The sequence below is a fragment of the Sprattus sprattus genome (genome assembly GCF_963457725.1).
Source record: "Sprattus sprattus genome assembly, chromosome: 13".
Taxonomy (NCBI): Eukaryota; Metazoa; Chordata; class Actinopteri; order Clupeiformes; family Clupeidae; genus Sprattus; species Sprattus sprattus.
This window is the reverse complement of record NC_137911.1, coordinates 1,375,096-1,396,589: the sequence shown is the minus strand read 5'-3', so window position 1 is coordinate 1,396,589 and position 21,494 is coordinate 1,375,096. Positions and strand designations below refer to the sequence as shown.

Below are 21,494 nucleotides of genomic sequence, written 5' to 3'. Positions count from 1 at the left end.
TATCTTCCGGTGGGGTCAGGGAAACTGTTCCTACACAATCTTCTCGCGAGAGCACGAGGATTCTGAGTGACAGAACGGTCTAGCGGTCATCCAGTGATTCATAGAACCGTAGTTACATACGTAACTTTTGTTCTATTTCATCCTTACTGACCGCTAGACGGTGCTTTCAAGCACTGGATGACATATACCAACAAAGTCACGAAGAACTCCAGCACTTGCCTCACTGAGAGGAAGCAGCAGAGTCACGCCACAGGACCACAGCCAACGGCTGGGGAGTGGCAACATACACCCTGTAGAACCTGGAGAAGGTACTAGGTGATGTCCATGACGCTGCCTTGCAGACATCCTCCAGGGGAATGACCCGCGAGGCTGCCCAGGATGTCGAGACAGCTCTGGTGGAGTGGCACCTCACCCCGGATAGCAGGGGGTGCCCACTTCCCTATACGTCTAGGTGACAGGATCACAGCCAATGGCTGAGGAGTGGCAACATTCACCCGGTAGAACCTGGAGAAGGTACTAGGTGATGTCCATGACGCTGCCTCGCAGACATCCTCCAGGGGAATGCCCCGCGAGGCTGCCCAGGATGTCGAGACAGCTCTGGTGGAGTGGCACCTCACCCCGGATGGCAGGGGGTGCCCTCTTCCTTACATGCCTAGGTGACAGGATCACAGCCAACGGCTGAGGAGTGGCAACACTCACCCGGTATACCCTGGAGAAGGTATTAGGTGATGTACATGACGCTGCCTCACAGACATCTTCCAGGGGAATGCCCCGTGAGGCTGCCCAGGATGTCGAGATAGCACTGGTGGAGTGGCACCTCACCTCGGATGGCAGGGGGTGCCCACTTCCTTTATACGCCTGGGTGATGGCCTCCACCACCCAGTGGGACAGTTGCTGCTTGGAAAAAGCAGAGCCCCTCCTAGGGTCACCATAGCAGAGGAAAGCTGATTTGACCGCCGAATACCTGCGGTTACAGCCACATATGCCCTCAGGGCCCGCACAGGGCACAGTAACTTCAACTGTCTTCCCCCTCAGGGGGAATAAGTTGCGGCAGGTGGATAGGTGGATTGAGGTTGACTGTGTAAACCTTCAGAAGAAACTGAATTCGGCCACAGGGTAACCCCTGGGCCATCCAGGCTCCAACTAAACAGGGGCCGCTCATGGACAGTGCATGGAGCTTCCCAACGTGCTTCGCCAATGTGACAGCGACGAGAAAGCCGTCTTGTTAGAGACCCACTTTAGCTCTGCCTGAGCCAGGGGTTCAAAAGGAGACAACACAAGGCCTCAAGCACAAGGTGCAGATCCCATGCTGGGGCGCGCCATGCTTGTGGGGGGCGCAGCCATAATGCTGGGCCCTGCGGCAGCCATAGTGCTGGGCCCTGCGGCGGCCAGACCAACAGCTGCAACCGATGAGGGTCGGGATGCCATATCCGACCCTGTAAATGAGACAGGAGATCCTTCCCGTCAGGGAGGCGCAGCGGCATCCCGCTGCAACCTGCACAGAAGTGGGAACCACGTCCTCCCTGGCCAGAAGGGGCTACCAGCAGCAGTCTGTGGCCCTGCTGGAGAACATCCTGTAGAGTTGGAAAAATCAACAGGATTGGCGGAAACGCAACTCCCTGGTGATTGATATGGGAGACGGTCGAAACCCTGTCTGACCGCACGAGCACGTGTCGGCCTTCTATGAAGGGCAGAAGCCTGCAATGCCCTGTGCACAGCCTGCAGCCCCAGAACATCAACAAGGTGACACCCTGAGTCTCCTGTGCTGGTGCTGCTCGGCGTCCAGCTGAAAACTGTGAAGCCACCACTGGAGGGGGCGTAGCGACAGCAGGCCTAGAGGAACCACAGTAGCAGCTGCTGTCAGCTTCCCTAGAAGGCGCAGAATTCCGCGTAACGCAACTGCCTGCCTTCCTGAAATGGGGAAGAAGATGTAGGCTGTCGCACAATCGCCGTGGCGATGGACAAGCCCTCATGGCGACTGAATCGAGAGTCACCCTGAGAAGAGTGTGATCTGCGATTGGACCAGGCAGCTCTTTGTTAAATTGAAGGAGATGCGTCGTGTCCAGAGCCATCTGAGACCAGGACGGGGCCAGTCGTCCAGGTACAGCAAGATTGTCATGCCCTGCGACTGTAGGGCTGAGAGGGCTGCGGCCACACACCTGATGAAGGCATGTGGGGAAGGGGGAGGCCAACTGGGAGCACCCTGAACTGAAAGTGATGTCCCTGAAACGCAAACCGCAGAAACGTCTGTGGTGTGGCGCTATGGGTACATAAAGTAGGCATACTTGAGGTCTACTGACGTAAACCACTCCCCCCCGGTTATTGTACGCAGAACCTCTCGCCATGCTCAGCATGCGGAACCTCAAGACCTTCGGGAGCCTGTTGAGGCCCCTCAGGTCGAGGATGGGACGTGGCATGTAGCTGCAATTCATGCAGGGGTCGTCTGAAAACCCTGCCCTCAGGTGCTCGACAACGAGACAAGAGGGGCACCGATCATGGCCACCCTCCCCCTGCAGAGGGGCATGCAGGCCGCGCAAGAGTGGTTGCCCACCATGTCTGCAACCCACGCACCACTGAGAGAGAACGGTAGTAGTTAGCCTCAGTAGTGGATAATGGTCCCAACATAATGGGGACAATCAGAATAGACTAGGTGCCGGGAGAGGGAGGCAGGAACCGCTGCCTCCACCGACAATATTCACAGGCCAGCAGTTACAAACCACACCTGTGCTGGGAGCGGGGAGCGAGAGCACTACCTTCACCAGGAGAGGGTGGATGGCCACACACAACGAATTACACGGTGCAAAGCAGGTGCCGGGAGAGGGAGGCAGGAACCGCCGCCGTCACCGACAAAATACCTGCAGGCCAAACTACAAACCGCACCTGTGCTGGGAGTGGGTAGCGAGAGCACTACCATCGCCAGGAGGGGGGAATGGCCACACTCAATGGGTTAACCAGAATAAATCTAGAATAGATATAGATGCAGAATAGATGCAGGGAGAGGGAGGCAGGAACCGCTGCCTCCACCGACAATATTCCCAGGCCATCAGTTACAAACCACACCTGTGCTGGGAGTGGGTAGCGAGAGCACTACCATCGCCAGGAGGGGGGAATGGCCACACTCAATGGGTTAACCAGAATAAATCTAGAATAGATATAGATGCAGAATAGATGCCGGGAGAGGGAGGCAGGAACCGCTGCCTCCACCGACAATATTCCCAGTCCATCAGTTACAAACCACACCTGTGCTGGGAGCGGGGAGCGAGAGCACTGCCCTCACCAGGAGAGGGGAATGGCCACACTCAATGGGTTAATCATTATAAATATAGGATAGATATAGATGCAGAATAGATGCCGGGAGAGGGAGGCAGGAATCGCTGCCTTCACCGACAAAATATTTGAAGGTCAAACTACAAACCACACCTGTGCTGGGAGCGGGTAGCGAGAGCACTACCTTCACCAGGAGAGGGTGGATGGCCACACACAACGAATTACACGGTGCAGAGCAGATGCCGGGAGAGGGAGGCGGGAACCCCTGCCGTCACCGACAAATACCTGCAGGCCAAACCACAAACCACACCTGTGCTGGGAGCGGGTAGCGAGAGCGCTACCTTCACCAAGAGCAGGTGGATAGCCACCCTCAATGGGTTACAATTACATACTGTTGTATGTTAATGTTGCATGTTATATGTTTTATTGTCATAGTGTTATAGAGTTTATATTGTCTTCGAGTATATAGAGAAGCACTATATAAATTGAATTGATCGACTGGTTGATACAGACCACACCTGTGCTGGGAGCGGGCGTGGTTAACCAGCGGCTTGATCAGTGTGTTAAGCTACCACTGAGAAACCACAGTTAACTGTAGTCATATAGGCGTTTACCATGCGCAAGTAATTCAGCTAGCGGAATTGCATTTGCGTTTCCTATGAGCACTGGAAGAAGAAGCGAAAGCGCGTACGAAAGCGGCTATGGGTGTGGGACAACAACTATGACAATTACATTGTTTTAGCCTCTACACAATATAGCAATCTACTGCCAACTCCACCGCTAGACTGTGCCAGTGGGGGTAGCGTAACAATCGCAATAACACAACAGTGTAGCATGAACGGTGGGAGAGGGGGCGGACACGCAAGCCTTCACCAATAACCAAACAGACCAGCGATTTGAAAATGATAATCCAACTTCGCATTAGAGCGCCACAGGCGGGTGCGAACTCGTGAACTCTGGTCGCTGGCGTAACAGCCGGCAGTCTACCCAGTGGGCTAAAGCCAGGTTTAAATTTTCAAGGCTATCGTAAGCATTCAGTATACGCAGGTAATTCCCCTAGGGAATTGTAACTGCGTCTCTATGAGCGCTAGCAGAAGGAGCGACTACAGCACCAGTAAGGTAGTATTCGCAAACACAATGAATGGTGGGAGAGGGGCGAAAGCAGCCGTCACCACGATTAACACAAATAATTCCCCTAGGGAATTGTTACGCTAGTAGCTTAGTATCCGCAAATACAATGAATGGTGGGAGAGGGGCGTACGCAGCCGTCACCACGATTATCAAACACTTTTTAGCGACAACAGCTGGTAAGGCAACGTAATTTAACTGCCTAAGTGGTGGGAAGGGGCGAATCGCAACCTAAACCACAGCATAATTAATTACGGCCTCGCATACCTATCGGCACGCGCAGGCGATGCCAATAGTTGCAACCAGCAATGAATTGAGAAAAGACCAAAGTACTTATCCAATACGATCGGTGCGGCCTCTGGAGGGCGAGAATGATCGCAGCTCCGACTATGTCTTAAGGCCAACGGCACTGAACAGGATTAAGCACTTAATTCAAGCTTTGGTTTCCTTACACACAACTACCTGCGAGCGAGAAGATGAAAGGAACAGTTTCCCTGACCCCACCGGAAGATATAGACTATCCGGGGGTCATCGGGGTCACGGGGTGACAATGTTGGTATTGTTCCTCGACCTGCGCGTGCGCAAGATGGATCATCCAGGGCTTGAAAGCACCGTCTAGCGGTCATCCAGTGATTCATAGAACCGTAGTTACATACGTAACTTTCGTTTTAATGGAGCTTCAAGGAGGCACGAGAGAGAACAAGAGAGTTGTTGAAGACCACGGCAAATGCTTGTAGTAAAAACTCTGTGTTGTACATTCTGAACATCTTTAAAGTCTGGAGAGGCAGCCGGTAAGAGAATGTGCTTCCAATCTTTTCCGTCGAAGTCTGCCGCTGCTCCGGTATCGTTGTTTGTGCTATTAATAGCTTCGAACTGCAGCATCCGTTGCAAGTGGGCATGCTAATGTTGTCTGCCTATACCGTGAACTGTAAACTGTTAGTTTGTTTGTGTCACCTGTGAGAAAAAAGGTGATGGTGAGGCTGCAGTAGCCATTTTTTTAATTTTTTATAAATGATGGTTTTACTTTTACTTTAACTTTTTGAATGTTAAACAAATGAAAAATGTAATTGCTGCAGTTAGCTTGTTCAAATGTCTGCGTTGTTTTGTGTACATTTTAAGTTGGTGAAAAACTAAACTTTTAAAATTCCAGTATATTTTGTACAAGAATTTATATTTGAGCAAATCAGTCATTTTGCACATGTTGGTGTCGGTTTACTGTTGTGTGTATTGCTGATATTCATGTGTGTTTTCTATGTTTCTGTGTATGTTTTCTATGTTTTAGGTTTTTTACCTAAAGGTTAATGGCAAGTGACTAAGAGAAAATAGCGAGTGAACAGTTACTGTTAAACTGAAAATAAAAAGGAAAGAAAAGTGAAAACGTAGCTACTGCCTGGGACTCAAGGCATTCAGTCATTCATTTGAGTGGAATCCAGTTTCCCAAAACCCCCAGTAGATGAGTCAGTTCCTCTTTCAAGTTGGGGGAAAAGTAAAAACAACAAAAAACTCGAACAACTTGACATCAATAATGACCCCGAGGTTTCTTGCTGTTTTGGATAGAACAAGAGATAAAGAGTCAATATTGATATTGATGTTGTGGTGGATGACCTGTTTGGCTGGGAAGACCATCAGTTCTGTTTTGGCCAGGTTCAGCTGAAAGTGGTGGTTTTTCATCCATGTGGATATATCAGCAAGACAGTCCGAGATCCGCGCCGAAACAGTGTTGTCCTCAGGAGGGAAAGACAGCACCAGTTGAGTATCATCGGCATAACAGTGATAGGTGAAACCATGCGAGCGGATGATAGGGCCCAGCGAGGTGGTGTAAATGACAAAGAGAAGTGATCCCATCACCGACCCTGGGGCACCCCAGTGGTGAGGCGGTAAAACTATGTTTTAGATTGAGTTTTGTCCTCCTGTCTCTGGTCAGTTTTGGCCGCCTGGTTTTGCTCTATCCTTTTGTGTAAATAAAGTTTTTTTTTCTTTTACCTCTGAATTTTGTGTCATGCTCTCCCGCAAAACCCGACACTCACTGTAGTTTATCCACAAGTTTACACGTATCATCTACTTTCAACAGTCAATCATTTTACAGAGGAGTATGTGAATGTTATCTTGAAAACTACACAGCAGTGTATTCAGTACTTCTAAGATGGTGAAACAGGTGTGGGTATGGTAAGAAGGTTTTATGTTTGATAGTATTGTATTTTATAAATACGTAATGCCTAACATGAATGTCAATTTTACAGTGTACAATCAATGTTCCAATGGACAATAATGAACAATGTGATAATGCTTCACTTTGAAAATATTCCTGAAGAGTATGCTAACCTAATACGTGAATGTGTGTGTGGAGGGGGAAAGCGAGGAAATTGTCTTAACATCCAAAGCAGTGATTTCCTTGCATTCCTGATTTTGGGTCCTCTAGACAATCTGTTAAATAAAATACAATTTCAACCTATGTCAGACCAGGGAGTTTCCTTCAGGTCAGGCTCGAGAGTGATGCCATTACTGACAGGTTACAGCAGGTTCAGGGGGCATTCCTGTCAGATGACTTGTTCAGTGTGTCACCCCACCAACTGTAAGGCAGAAGCCTTTCAATACTGTCCAAGCTGCAATCACAGTATCATTTGCAGGAGTGTTCACTTAGACCTTCATTGGTACCCAAAGCCCAAAACAGGTCATTAATTGTGATCTTTACGAAAAAAGATTTGAATGTGGACATGGGTAGAGTCTAGGTTTTACCAAATGCAAAAAACATACATCTCCCAAACAGAGATGTTGAAACAGGTGATGAAGAGCTCAGGGTCGATAAAGATCACAGATCAGAGGTTGAAAGGAAAACCCATCTTATATCCAACCCCTAGAACCCCTCACAGAATATTGTATTACTCTGCTCAGAATCAGTTTCAGAAACTTAAAAGAAAAAAAGGCATACATGCACACAGATTAACTTTTTTGAGGAAAGGGTGTGGGAGATTCGAAGGAAAACAGAAAATCGCTGACGTCAGAAACCTACGGCTCATTCCAAGCATGTTGCCACATGACTATGACACCATTCCCATACAAAAGCGTGAGAGTTCAACTCTAATCCATGGTGGTTGAATAACCGTGGTAAAAACACCCTTGAAACTCATAACACACGGAAACCCAATTCTCTGACAATTGTCTTTTCACCTCCACTGTCATCTTTATCAACCATGAGCTCTCCATGGTAACAGGAGACTACTTTTTTGGACGGGTATGTTTTTTTGTGTTTAGTGAGACCTAGGCTATACACATATCCACATTCAAGATTTTCTTTGGAAAGATCACAGTTATTGTGGGAACAGAACCCATTTTAAGATCACAGTTACTGTGGGAACAGTACCAATTTTAAGATCACAGTTACTGTGGGAGCAGTCCCCATTTTACAATGTAAGCAACACATTCATATTAGGCATTCCCTATTTACAAAATACACAAAAAACACTTCTTAAGAAATCAAACTTTCTAACCATACCCATGCCTATTACATCATCTGAAAAGGCCTCAATACATTGCTGTGTTGTCTGAAAGATAACTTTTACACGTTCTCTGTAAATTGATTCACTGTTGAAAGTAGATGACAGACTTATTCCATTCAATCCTATTTGAATTATATAGCGCCAAAAAAATTAAGTTGTCTCAAGGCGCTTTACAGAGGTAGGTATAAATGTGAGATTCAGCTACAGTGAGCCTCTTTAAATTCCAACGGGCATCTTACATCTGATACAGTTCTGTTCTTGTACTATCTGCAAGCTTCCGCAAGACTCAACCTGTTAGCAGTTCCAAAGCTAACCACATTCTTCAGGACTGTTGGGAGGATTCTTTAATGTTGAGGGAGACGTTTGAGAGCGCTACAGTATGTCGTGCCTCAGTGATGACTCAATGGATGCGACCGTATGTCCACGTGAAGAATGTGTAGTGTTCAAGGAACTAAATCTGCTGTCCAAATCAATCTTGTCAAAGGCTTAATGACTACATAATAAAACATTTAATGATAGTCTTTAATATGTGTAAAATGTTGTATAGCAGATGTAAAATGATACAGTGTTCATGATTCAACTATATTAAAAGGGTAATTATTGTGGTGTCGAACAAAATAAATATATGATGATGTTAGCAAAGCTAATATTAAAAATTGATTAAATACAATGAAATAGTGAATAATAAGCATACAGTACTGTATATATATACATACAGTTTATATATATCGATAAAGAACAAATATATATCTTGAATTCAGCACGGTGTTGCAATTTTATCAAATCACTGCAACATTCCCGCAAATTTGACCAATCATCGTCGTCTCACACAACTCCCTCCTTTCCGCCTTACTTCCGTATTATGTTTGAGAGCTGCAGCACACATGTGTGAGTCCAATGTCTCACATTAATCCACCAAAATAACAGCAAAACATTGCGAAAAGCAGTACCCTGGCATTCTTCACGAAAGCGGAGGGAAGCTATGTTGCACCGCATGCAATATTGAGGAAAAACTGCAAAACAAACAATGAGAACGGCACACATTTTGCTGTGCGGTTCTGTGCACTTTACATTTTGAACTGTGATTTTTTTTTCCATCATATGTGAAGGCTGAGACATTCATCAACATTTAATTCAGTCTAACTGAAGGTCCTCTTCTAATACCAACAGGTGCACTTAGGTGTGGATAAGTAAAGCCTATTTTGCTCCGACTGCTAAATCCAATCAAATGTTCTGATTTGTCAAAAGAGAACCTATTTGTCCATTCCTTCATTTGCACTCATTGTAGCAGCATACTCAGTGACATTGACTCTGAGGACTTCAAAGTAGTATAGGGATCATTGTCATTTTTAAATCACACTTAAGACCTTGAACTTAATAAACAGATGATACAATGTTTTACTTGATCTGGATATGTAGCTTATTACACACATCAAAAGAAGACTGTCAACTCATTATGAACACTGTTTTTTCAATCGCGTGTGCCGTATACTCATGTGTTCCAGATAACATAACTAGACGTAATGCAAAGCGTTACAAAAAATGACCGCCAAACTGTTCAGTGGCCCTCCTAAGCCCTACAGTTCTCGGGATATTCGAAGAAAACTGTGTCAGGCCACCTACAGGCTAGTTGGTGTACAGTCATATAAAAAAAAAAAATATTGTATGGCCCCCCCATGGACGGACTTTTTAGAAACTTGGCATGCATTCAATGCAATTTCAATTTCATGCAATTTCGTGCACTTTCGACAATATACGCATAATTATAAGTGACTGGAGTTGTGAAGAGTGCATAGTTTGAGGGTCTGCCACGCCCACACCCTTCAAACTTTGTAAAAGATTCTCATAACTTTTAATTCCCCATTGCTGAAGAGTAACCTGACCACGTTTGAAGGCATAACCATTAAATCTGTAGGAGGAGTTCAACCACATGCGAGGTGTGGAAACAAAGTGAAGTTTCCAACCACCAACAGGTGGCGCTATAGGTGATATCAGTCAGGCATATGTACGCATTCAGGCCGGATCCAGCGTCCACCCTAAGACATTTTCTCTGGATCAAACAATGTACGCAAGACTTATAAGAGACTTTGTGTTTTGTGGCAAGCACTGGCAAGTTGGCAAAGTTTGAGGGTCTGCCACGCCCACACCTTCTGACTAATGAGAAAATCTTCTAAAGCTTTTAGTCGCCCATGGCCTGACCACATTTCAAGGCGTTACCAGTAAATCTGTCGGAGGAGTTCGGTCAAATGCGAGGTGTGCAAACACCGTCAAAACGCCGACTCAAAATGGCCGACTTCCTGTGGACCTGCCACCATGGCGTCAAGAGATTTTTGGTGCGTCCAAGCATGATGAAGACGTGTACCGAATTCCGTCAAGCTTCGCCAAAATAACCCCAATGCGCAGGGTTTTTTGCAATGTTCTAGGGGGCGCTACAGAGCCATTTTGCTCCATCCATGGACAAAAACTCTACCAAAGATGGACGGTTACAGGCTTGATGTCCCTGGCAAATTTGGTAATTTTTCAAGCACTTTGACATATATGCGATTAAAACACCTCATTTTTGCTTTTTCATTTAAATTTAAATTTAATTTTTAAAACTAGGTGGCGCTATACATGTAATGACTGGTTATGGTATGGGTTGACATGGCCCCTTAACACAAACATACTAGAACAATTTGGCCCTCCTAGGCCCTACGGTTCTCGGGATATTCGAAGAAAACTGTGTAGCGCCACCTACAGGCCAGTTGGTGTATAACCATATCAATCAATTTATTGCATGCCCCCCCCCGTGAACTGAATTCCACAAAACTTAATCAGAAGGTGTCATAATGATCCCAGACCTCCGATTTCGTGCAGTTCTTACCTTGTCAACTTAAAATTAACATTTTTTACAACACTTTTTCATTTGTAACTAGGTGGCGCTATACATGAAATAAGTGGCATTGGAATAGTTGACATGGCCTCTTAAGACCAACATACAAAAAAAATGTGGTCCTCCTAGGCCCTACGGTTTTCGACTTATTCACAGAAAACTGAATCGCCCCACCCTCTTTAAAAGGGGTCCAGTCCGACAGGGGTGCAACGGATCAAAACGAAAATCAATGGTTCCACGCTTATCTAGTGGGGCTACATGCCAACCAAATTTCGTGCACCCAGGTGTTTCAGTGTCCAGGGAATCGTTGACAGAAAATCGGCAAACAGAAAAAAAAAAAACTCTGACTAAACCTATATGTCATAATTACCTAAGGGCTGTATAATCAATATTTTGCCGGGCGAGGGTCTGCCACTATTGAGCAATCACACTCTCTCTTGCGGAAATGCACTTCTTGTTCTTATTCCACCCATTTTTTTGCAACACTTCTCTTCCTAGTGCTTTTAAAACTTTCAACTCCGCTGCAATTTTGCACTGATGCATTGCCTTATGTAAGACATGCAAATAAAAGTGTCTAGTGGTGATGTTAGTCATGACACTGCTTTTAAGAATGTACCTTAGCTTGCCAGCTAGCTAGCAACCAGACTATACATTCTGACCATTAGCTAAAATTTAGTATTTTTTTCCTCAAATAAGGTCACTGACAACTGTCTTAGACTCAAAATGGTCACAACAATGGTGGCATTGGATGAAATATAAAATATGGAAATATTGTTATTATTGGCTTGTTTTAAAGCAAACTCTCTGATAAACCGCCACATCTATTGCTGACATCGGGTATATATTAACGGCTTGGTTTGCTGTAAACAGCTTGGGAAAATATCTGATAAAAAGCCAGATACAATGGCCAACGCTGACATTGTCACGGAACAGTGGAGGCAGAGGCAGCAGCGGCCTCAGCAGCGAGATCCTCCTGGAGGTAGTCCTCCTCAGAATCCTCAAACTCCTCCTCCCACTCGGGGTCATGTGTGAAGACACAGAAACCCCGGCGGCACGCCTCACTGATCGCCTCCTCATCATCAACACGGACCCGCTTCCCCTGGATCCAAACCACCTGGGTCCCGGGCGGAACGGGAGTAGGGATGATCAGCCTCAGCGGAGTGGGTGTGGGAGCTGTGGAAACAGCCGGTGGTGGAGCCGTTGGGACCAGGCTGTGACGGAGCTCCTCTATGAACTGCTGGAGGAGTTCTAGGCGGTTCGCCTGGATCGCTTGGTCCCTCTGAGGCATTCCAAACTTCGCCAGAAGATGGCTAGAGAAGGTGTTGAATGCCTCAGTCACTACCCACAGTAGAGCCTTTCCCTGGAGGCGGAGAACGACAGATACAATGGCCAACGCTGACATTGTCACGGAACAGATCGGGAACCACGGAAGTTTAGTGAAAAGTAGTTTTATTTTGAGGATGGATACACAGCACAGAGAACACAGGAGGTAGAACGGCTAAACAAGGCACGTTCGTTCCAAGGGAACAGTCCAGCCCAGGAGGGGCGCAGGCTCACAGCACTGCTAAACTAAAGCGTGAGTTCACAAGAACACGTAACAAAACACAAGAGGAAACCTCTGACTTAACTATAACTATAAAAACAGGAATGTAAACAAAACACAAGTCAAACTCGGAAAAGCGATTAACTAAACTGAAACTGAGAACAAACACAAAACGATAACAAAGGCGAATATGAAACATGAACAAACTATGAGTGCGAAGGCGGTAATCCAATTTGCCAGTCAGGCTGCGGGAATTCGCAGTGTGTTGTGTCCGTGGAAGTGCGTGACACCAAACAATAACCGCCACCGATGGGAAGGGACCAGACGTCAAAGGGAACTGGGCCTGGGACACCTGGGACCTGGACACCTGTGACACCTGGGACCAGGGCACTAGGCACCGGGACACTAGGGATACCTGGGACCGGGACACTAGGATCACCTGGGACACCTGGGACCGGGAAACTAGGGATACCTAGGACCGGGACACTAGGGGCACCTGGGACACATGGGACTGGGACACTAGGGATACCTGGGACCAGGGCGCTAGGCACCGGGACACTAGGGATACCTGGGATCGGGACACTAGGGACAGGGACACCTGGGACTGGGACACTAGGAGCACCTGGGACCGGGACACTAGGGGTATCTGTGACAGGGACACCTGTGACAGGGACACCTGGGACACCTGGGACCGGGACACTAGGGGCACCTGGGACCGGGACACTAGGGGCACCTGGGACCGGGACACTAGGGTTATCTGGGACACCTGTGACACATGGGACACCTGGGACCGGGACACTAGGGACCAGGACACTATGGACACCTGGGATAGGGATGCCTGGGGCCTCTTGGACTCTAGGCACTTGGGTGCCTGGGACTGCAGGGACTAGGGTGCCTGGGACGCATGGGTCAGCGGCGCCTGGGCCTGCAGGGTCCACTGCGGCGGTGTCTGCAGGGTCAGCCGGGACTGGGTCTGCAGGGTTTGCTGTGGCTGGGTCCGCAGGGTCCACTGCAGTGGTGTCTGCAGGGTCCGCTGCGGCTGGGGCTGCAGGATCAGCGACGGCTGGGTCTGAGGGGGTTGGCGACGACCAGGTCTGCAGCTGCAGCTCTAGGTCCAGCGACGGCGGGTTCAGCCGGGACAGGTGCGGCAGTGTTGCAGGGGTTGCAGGAGGCGCCGCTGCGGGAGGAGCAGGACCACCGCGGCTGCTGTGGGAACAGTGGAGGCAGAGGCAGCAGCGGCCTCAGCAGCGAGATCCTCCTGGAGGTAGTCCTCCTCAGAATCCTCAAACTCCTCCTCCCACTCGGGGTCATGTGTGAAGACACAGAAACCCCGGCGGCACGCCTCACTGATCGCCTCCTCATCATCAACACGGACCCGCTTCCCCTGGATCCAAACCACCTGGGTCCCGGGCGGAACGGGAGTAGGGATGATCAGCCTCAGCGGAGTGGGTGTGGGAGCTGTGGAAACAGCCGGTGGTGGAGCCGTTGGGACCAGGCTGTGACGGAGCTCCTCTATGAACTGCTGGAGGAGTTCTAGGCGGTTCGCCTGGATCGCTTGGTCCCTCTGAGGCATTCCAAACTTCGCCAGAAGATGGCTAGAGAAGGTGTTGAATGCCTCAGTCACTACCCACAGTAGAGCCTTTCCCTGGAGGCGGAGAACGACAGATACAATGGCCAACGCTGACATTGTCACGGAACAGATCGGGAACCACGGAAGTTTAGTGAAAAGTAGTTTTATTTTGAGGATGGATACACAGCACAGAGAACACAGGAGGTAGAACGGCTAAACAAGGCACGTTCGTTCCAAGGGAACAGTCCAGCCCAGGAGGGGCGCAGGCTCACAGCACTGCTAAACTAAAGCGTGAGTTCACAAGAACACGTAACAAAACACAAGAGGAAACCTCTGACTTAACTATAACTATAAAAACAGGAATGTAAACAAAACACAAGTCAAACTCGGAAAAGCGATTAACTAAACTGAAACTGAGAACAAACACAAAACGATAACAAAGGCGAATATGAAACATGAACAAACTATGAGTGCGAAGGCGGTAATCCAATTTGCCAGTCAGGCTGCGGGAATTCGCAGTGTGTTGTGTCCGTGGAAGTGCGTGACACCAAACAATAACCGCCACCGATGGGAAGGGACCAGACGTCAAAGGGAACTGGGCCTGGGACACCTGGGACCTGGACACCTGTGACACCTGGGACCAGGGCACTAGGCACCGGGACACTAGGGATACCTGGGACCGGGACACTAGGATCACCTGGGACACCTGGGACCGGGAAACTAGGGATACCTAGGACCGGGACACTAGGGGCACCTGGGACACATGGGACTGGGACACTAGGGATACCTGGGACCAGGGCGCTAGGCACCGGGACACTAGGGATACCTGGGATCGGGACACTAGGGACAGGGACACCTGGGACTGGGACACTAGGAGCACCTGGGACCGGGACACTAGGGGTATCTGTGACAGGGACACCTGTGACAGGGACACCTGGGACACCTGGGACCGGGACACTAGGGGCACCTGGGACCGGGACACTAGGGGCACCTGGGACCGGGACACTAGGGTTATCTGGGACACCTGTGACACATGGGACACCTGGGACCGGGACACTAGGGACCAGGACACTATGGACACCTGGGATAGGGATGCCTGGGGCCTCTTGGACTCTAGGCACTTGGGTGCCTGGGACTGCAGGGACTAGGGTGCCTGGGACGCATGGGTCAGCGGCGCCTGGGCCTGCAGGGTCCACTGCGGCGGTGTCTGCAGGGTCAGCCGGGACTGGGTCTGCAGGGTTTGCTGTGGCTGGGTCCGCAGGGTCCACTGCAGTGGTGTCTGCAGGGTCCGCTGCGGCTGGGGCTGCAGGATCAGCGACGGCTGGGTCTGAGGGGGTTGGCGACGACCAGGTCTGCAGCTGCAGCTCTAGGTCCAGCGACGGCGGGTTCAGCCGGGACAGGTGCGGCAGTGTTGCAGGGGTTGCAGGAGGCGCCGCTGCGGGAGGAGCAGGACCACCGCGGCTGCTGTGGGAACAGTGGAGGCAGAGGCAGCAGCGGCCTCAGCAGCGAGATCCTCCTGGAGGTAGTCCTCCTCAGAATCCTCAAACTCCTCCTCCCACTCGGGGTCATGTGTGAAGACACAGAAACCCCGGCGGCACGCCTCACTGATCGCCTCCTCATCATCAACACGGACCCGCTTCCCCTGGATCCAAACCACCTGGGTCCCGGGCGGAACGGGAGTAGGGATGATCAGCCTCAGCGGAGTGGGTGTGGGAGCTGTGGAAACAGCCGGTGGTGGAGCCGTTGGGACCAGGCTGTGACGGAGCTCCTCTATGAACTGCTGGAGGAGTTCTAGGCGGTTCGCCTGGATCGCTTGGTCCCTCTGAGGCATTCCAAACTTCGCCAGAAGATGGCTAGAGAAGGTGTTGAATGCCTCAGTCACTACCCACAGTAGAGCCTTTCCCTGGAGGCGGAGAACGACATAGCCCACTCGGGATCTCTCCGTGGTGTACTGTCGTTCCAGCCTCAACAGGGTGCTGGCAAAATATACGAGGAATGTCCAGCAGTCCTCACGGGCATCAGAAAAGGAGAAGGGCATGGGGGCTATGGCGTAGGTGGCTCGGGAGAATGGTGGTGAGCGCACCGCCGCTCCAACCCGTGGGCTGGATGCGTCGGCAGAGCTGGCTGAATCCATCCGTCTTGTGGGTCGGTTATTCTGTCACGGAACAGATCGGGAACCACGGAAATTTGTGAAAAGTAGTTTTATTTTGCGGATGGATACACAGCACCGAGAACACAGGAGGTAGAACGGCTAAACAAGGCACATTCGTTCCAAGGGAAGAGCACTGCTAAACTAAAGCGCGAGTTCACAAGAACACGTAACAAAACACAAGAGGCAACCTCTGACTAAACTAAACTATAACTATAAAAACAGGAATGTAAACAAAGCATGAGTCAAACTCGGAAAAGTGATTAACTAAATTGAAACTGAGAACAAACACAAAACGGTCACAAAGGCGAAGATGACACATTCACTCATGCTGCGGGAATTGGGGTGAAATGTAGATTTGTATTATTGGCTTGTTTTCAAAATCTTCTGGTTATACAGTCCCCTTATACGGTTTTATTAATCTAAGAGCTACTGTGAGCTGTATGGGCCTAATCTGTGTTGGGGCTGAAGAATCTGTCATTTGTAGAGCGAGGGCCTGTGACTGTTGAGCAATCACACTTTGCATCATCTTGCAGAAATGCATCTGTAGTTTTTGTTGTGGTTTGGTCTGTTTGTCAGGCTGGTCATTGTGTAATAGTTTTTACCTATTGATAGCCTTTGCATCATTGAATAGTCTTAAGCACTTAAGTCTTACCCTGGCATGGGCATTCTCTTGTTTGTCTTTGTATTGGTGTGATCTGCTGTGCCTAAAACTAAACTAAAATCATATTGGGCTTACTGTGTACCTACAGATTGGTGCTTGATATCGGGTGCTTAATAAAAAAATTAAAATAAATATATATACAGCCGCGGAAAAAATTAAGAGACCACTTCAAAATTATCAGTTTCTCTGGTTTTACTATTTATTGGTATGTGTTAAAGTAAAATGTACATTTTTGTTTTATTCTATAACCTACTGGCAACATTCCTACCAAATTTCAAATAAAAATATTGTCATTTAGATCATTTATTTGCAGAAAAATGACAATTGGTCAAAATAGCAAAAAAGATGCAGTGTCTTCAGATCTCGAATAATGCAAAGAAAACAAGCTCATATTCATTTTTAAACTACACAATACTAATGCTTCTGCAAATAAATGATCTAAATGACAATATGAATATTCAATATATTGAATTCTTGCGCCAGGAGTAGCATAAAGTCACCCAACGGCAATGTGAAAGACTGGTGGAGAGCATGCCAAGACACATGAAAGTTGTGATTTTAAATCAAGGTTATTCCACCAAATATTGATTTCTGAACTCTTCCTAAGTGTAAGCATTAGTATTGTGTAGTTTAAAAATGAATATGAGCTTGTTTTCTTTGCATTATTCGAGATCTGAAGACACTGCATCTTTTTTGCTATTTTGACCAATTGTCATTTTTCTGCAAATAAATTATCTAAATGACAATATTTTTATTTGAAATTTGGTAGGAATGTTGCCAGTAGGTTATAGAATAAAACAAAAATGTACATTTTACTTTAACACATACCAATAAATAGTAAAACCAGAGAAACTGATAATTTTGAAGTGGTCTCTTAATTTTTTCCGCGGCTGTATATACAATTCCTCAGGTCCTGTATAAGGACGCCGAGGCCCTGCCTGTTAAAGATGCATTTAGTGCCATCTAGCGGCAAGGTTGCAGATTGCAACCAACCGTATATCCCTCCTTCACCCATCCCTTTTCCAAGCGGGTAGGATAACCTACGGCATCCATAAATTGCCATAAACGCTCAAAAGGCCCTCTATAGAGCCAGTGTGATAGAGATAATTTTGAAACACTGTTAATGACTTAAAGATATATTAATATGTGAGGATGCTGTTCATGGATTACAGCTCGGCATTCCACACTATTGTCCCTGCCAAGCTCGTCACGAGGCTCAGGAGCAGGGACGTGCACAGGAATTTTGAAGGGCAGTTGCTCTGCCCTGGAAAAAAGGGGCAACACATATTTTTTTTGTTGCAGCCGTTGCCACGCCCCGTCATCTGATCGCAAATTTTGCCAATATCATTATAAACTCTCACTAAACGCCGCTGCCACGCCCCTGTCATCTGATCGCGAATTTTCCGAGCAACCTTAGCCCACTCCTGTGCACGTCCCTGCTCCGGAGTCCTCCTCTTTTCCGTAGATATTCTGCACTCTACACTTAACAACACCCAAAAAAGTGATAGGATTTCGAAATGTAACCATTTTGAATGAAATCATTTATGTGATGCATTATTTCCATCATTATTCTTATTGTTAAAACAAAATGTTATAAACTGACCATCAGCAGACATGTAGCTTAGTTTTCCTACCAAAACATTAGCATGTGATAACGGGCTGGTTGTCTGGTAGGCAAACTAGCCATCTGATTATTTAGGCTAAACGTGGAAAACTGAGCCTCGATTTATGAAGGTTTTAATTAATTTCATAAAACATGATGATGATTGTTCGTTTGTTGTACATTTCTACAACTTAAAACTCACCTTTTCTGACAACGTTTAAACAGTTTTTTCATCGACAAAAAAGAAAACAACCGTGACACTTAAGGGCGAAAATGCAGGCTCAGCTGCCAGTCGCATGCAGTAACAGAGTAAACAGAGGAGGGCGCATGCCCCCCTCCCCCTACTGACTTTCTCTCTCGTTGCCCATAGGCTTATCGATTGGAAGTGAAGAAGGCTACTTTATGACATGTTTCGGGTGGCGATATTTTAAAACTAGGTCTACATGAAATTCTGCAGGTGTTTACATTTACTATTAAACTATTAAAATGAACTACGGAGGGGCACTTTTACTCGAGGAGGGCAAACGGGCAAGCAACCTTAGCACACTCCTGTGCACGTCCCTGCTCAGGAGCCTGGGTCTTAAAAACACCCCTGTGCAACTGGATCCTGGACTTCCTGACGAGCAGGCCCCAGGTGGTGAGAATGGCCAACCACACCTCCTCCTCACTGACCCTGAGTACCGGGGGTCCCCAGGGCTGCGTACTGTGTCCCCTCCTGTCCTCCTTGTACATGCAGGACTGTGTGGCAACACACAGTTCTAACGTCATCCTGAAGTTTGCAGACAACACTACGATCCTGGGTCTCATCTCTAACAACAATGAGAACGCCTACAGAGATGAGGTAAGGGGCTTGGTAGCATGGTGCCAAGACAATAACCTGTCTCTCAATGTCTGCAAAACCAAGGAGATGATCGTGGATTTCAGGAAGCTGCAGAGGGGGGGTCACGACCCCATACACATCGAGGGAGCTGCAGTGGAGAGAGTCTCCAACTTCAAATTCCTCGGTGTGTACGAGGAGACTCAAGAAGTTTGGCATGTCTGCTAAAACCCTAAAAAACTTCTATAGATTCACCATCAAGAGCATCCTCTCAGGCTGCATCACTGCCTGGTATGGTAGCTGCTCCGCTGTCGATCGCAAGGCCCAGCAGAGGGGTGGTGAAGACAGCGGAGCGTATCACCGGCAGCCATCTCCCTTCCGTGCAAGGCATCTATAACACTAGATGCCTGAGAAAAGCACAGAACATTGTAAAGGACCACAGCCACACAGGCTATGGAATATTCACATTGCTGCCATCTGGTAGACAAGCCTGGATATTCCTCACTTCTTCTTTAGCCCTTCTATTACTTTAAATTGTTGTTACTTGTTAATATTATAGTGTTATATGTTACATGTTATAGTGTTATATTTTAGTTATATGTTACATTGTTATCTGTCTGCCGTCTACTGCATAGGAATTTCACATTGGGTGTGATCTTCGGTCATAGGCTTGTTATAAAACCCCAAAGTTCCATATGCCAATACAGTCTTTGGCCAGGTATATATTTTTACCTTATATATATGTATATATAAAAAATGTATATATATTATAAAAGTGTTTTCTTATAATTGACATAGAGTGTGAGTGTGTGTGTTTGTGTGTTAGCATGCCTAATAACAAAAATGAGTTAACTATTGACGAGAGGAAGAAGAAAAAGAAGAGCACACACATTATGCATATCACTGGTTGTATGTGAGCTGTAGCCAAGTACTAACTTGTTTGCATTCCGTTCATTTCGTGATTCATCATGCCCACGTTCATGAAAAACAAAGGGGATTTTCAATTGTAAGCTATCCACTGATAACAGGGACAGTGAGGATGCAGTGATATTTTAGTCCGTTATTCAGACTGCTAGACGAAGGGATGACTCAGTTGGACGCCTGTCTTTTCGACTGCAGCTATGTTTGAGGCTGAAGCAGCTAAAATGAATAGTTAGTTAGTGCTCTGTGACTGTCCTTTTGGCCAGTACCCATTCATTATACACGGGATGGCATGGTAGAGCCAATCATATCCTATGTTAGATGATGTGACCTCATCGTGTCTTTTCCTATTGGATGCTATATTAAGAACGCAACAGGGCTCTTTAAAAAGGAAATAGAGTGACAATTTGCTGAGGTACCAATTGGGATAGGCTACTACTAGAAAAAAGACTGATGAGAGCTGCGTGTAGTCTGATAAGCTTATTGTGCCTCATTGACTACTGCGAAATTGTCATTAGCAGCCTGGACAGTCCAACATTCTTTGATAGGTGGGCGTAAAGCTGAGATGGCTGCTATTCGGAAAAAGCTTGTGGTGGTCGGGGACGGTGCTTGTGGAAAGACTTGTCTGCTCATCGTGTTCAGTAAAGATGAATTTCCGGAGGTATATGTGCCAACAGTGTTCGAGAACTACGTCGCGGATATCGAGGTTGACATCAAGCAAGTAGAATTGGCTTTGTGGGACACAGCCGGCCAGGAGGACTACGACCGCCTTCGCCCTCTGTCCTACCCAGACACCGACGTAATCCTTATGTGCTTCTCAGTGGACAGCCCAGATTCATTGGAAAATATTCCAGAAAAATGGGTGCCAGAGGTGAAGCACTTCTGTCCTAACGTCCCAATAATTTTAGTGGCCAACAAAAAAGACTTGCGAAATGACGAGAACGTCAGGAATGAGCTAGCGCGGATGAAACAAGAGCCGGTGAAGACAGAAGATGGGAGGGCCATGGCTGTGCGCATCGGGGCGTATGATTACTTGGAGTGTTCGGCTAAAACGAAGGATGGGGTACGGGAGGTGTTCGAAACAGCAACTCGCGCTGCTTTGCAGAAAAGGTCAAGACCTTCTAGTGGCTGTGTGGAATGTTGTAAATTGATATGAAATTAGCAATCAAAACTTGCTAGACAAAAGGAAGGTAAAGAGCCAGACAAAGAAAGCTTTTCGTGGTGAGAGTCTGTTGTCTCCCATTTCCATGTGGGATGGAGGACTCACTGTTTAAACTGCACTCCGTGTCCCAGTTGCTAAAATTGGTGATCATTATGAGAGAGAGAGAGTGATGTGCCACAGAGTTTAAACCAAGTGTATCAATGTGGTTGATGCATGAAAGGAGTCAACAACAGATACTTATCTGAAACTCTTGGGAGTTATCACCATTCTACAACCATACTCAAAGAAGGATATTCATTTG

At 47.5% G+C, this 21,494-nt stretch overlaps 1 protein-coding gene across 1 annotated transcript; it reads left to right on the top strand.

Annotated features, from left to right (window-relative positions):
• Positions 1-20,596: 20,596 nt before the first annotated feature.
• On the top strand, positions 20,597-21,187 carry LOC308373949 (rho-related GTP-binding protein RhoB; the record flags this gene model as incomplete). The annotated part of the gene is made up of 1 exon (XM_080849627.1): positions 20,597-21,187. The coding sequence occupies one exon, from the start codon at positions 20,597-20,599 to the stop codon at positions 21,185-21,187; it is 591 nt and encodes a 196-aa protein (XP_080705753.1).
• Positions 21,188-21,494: the final 307 nt, after the last annotated feature.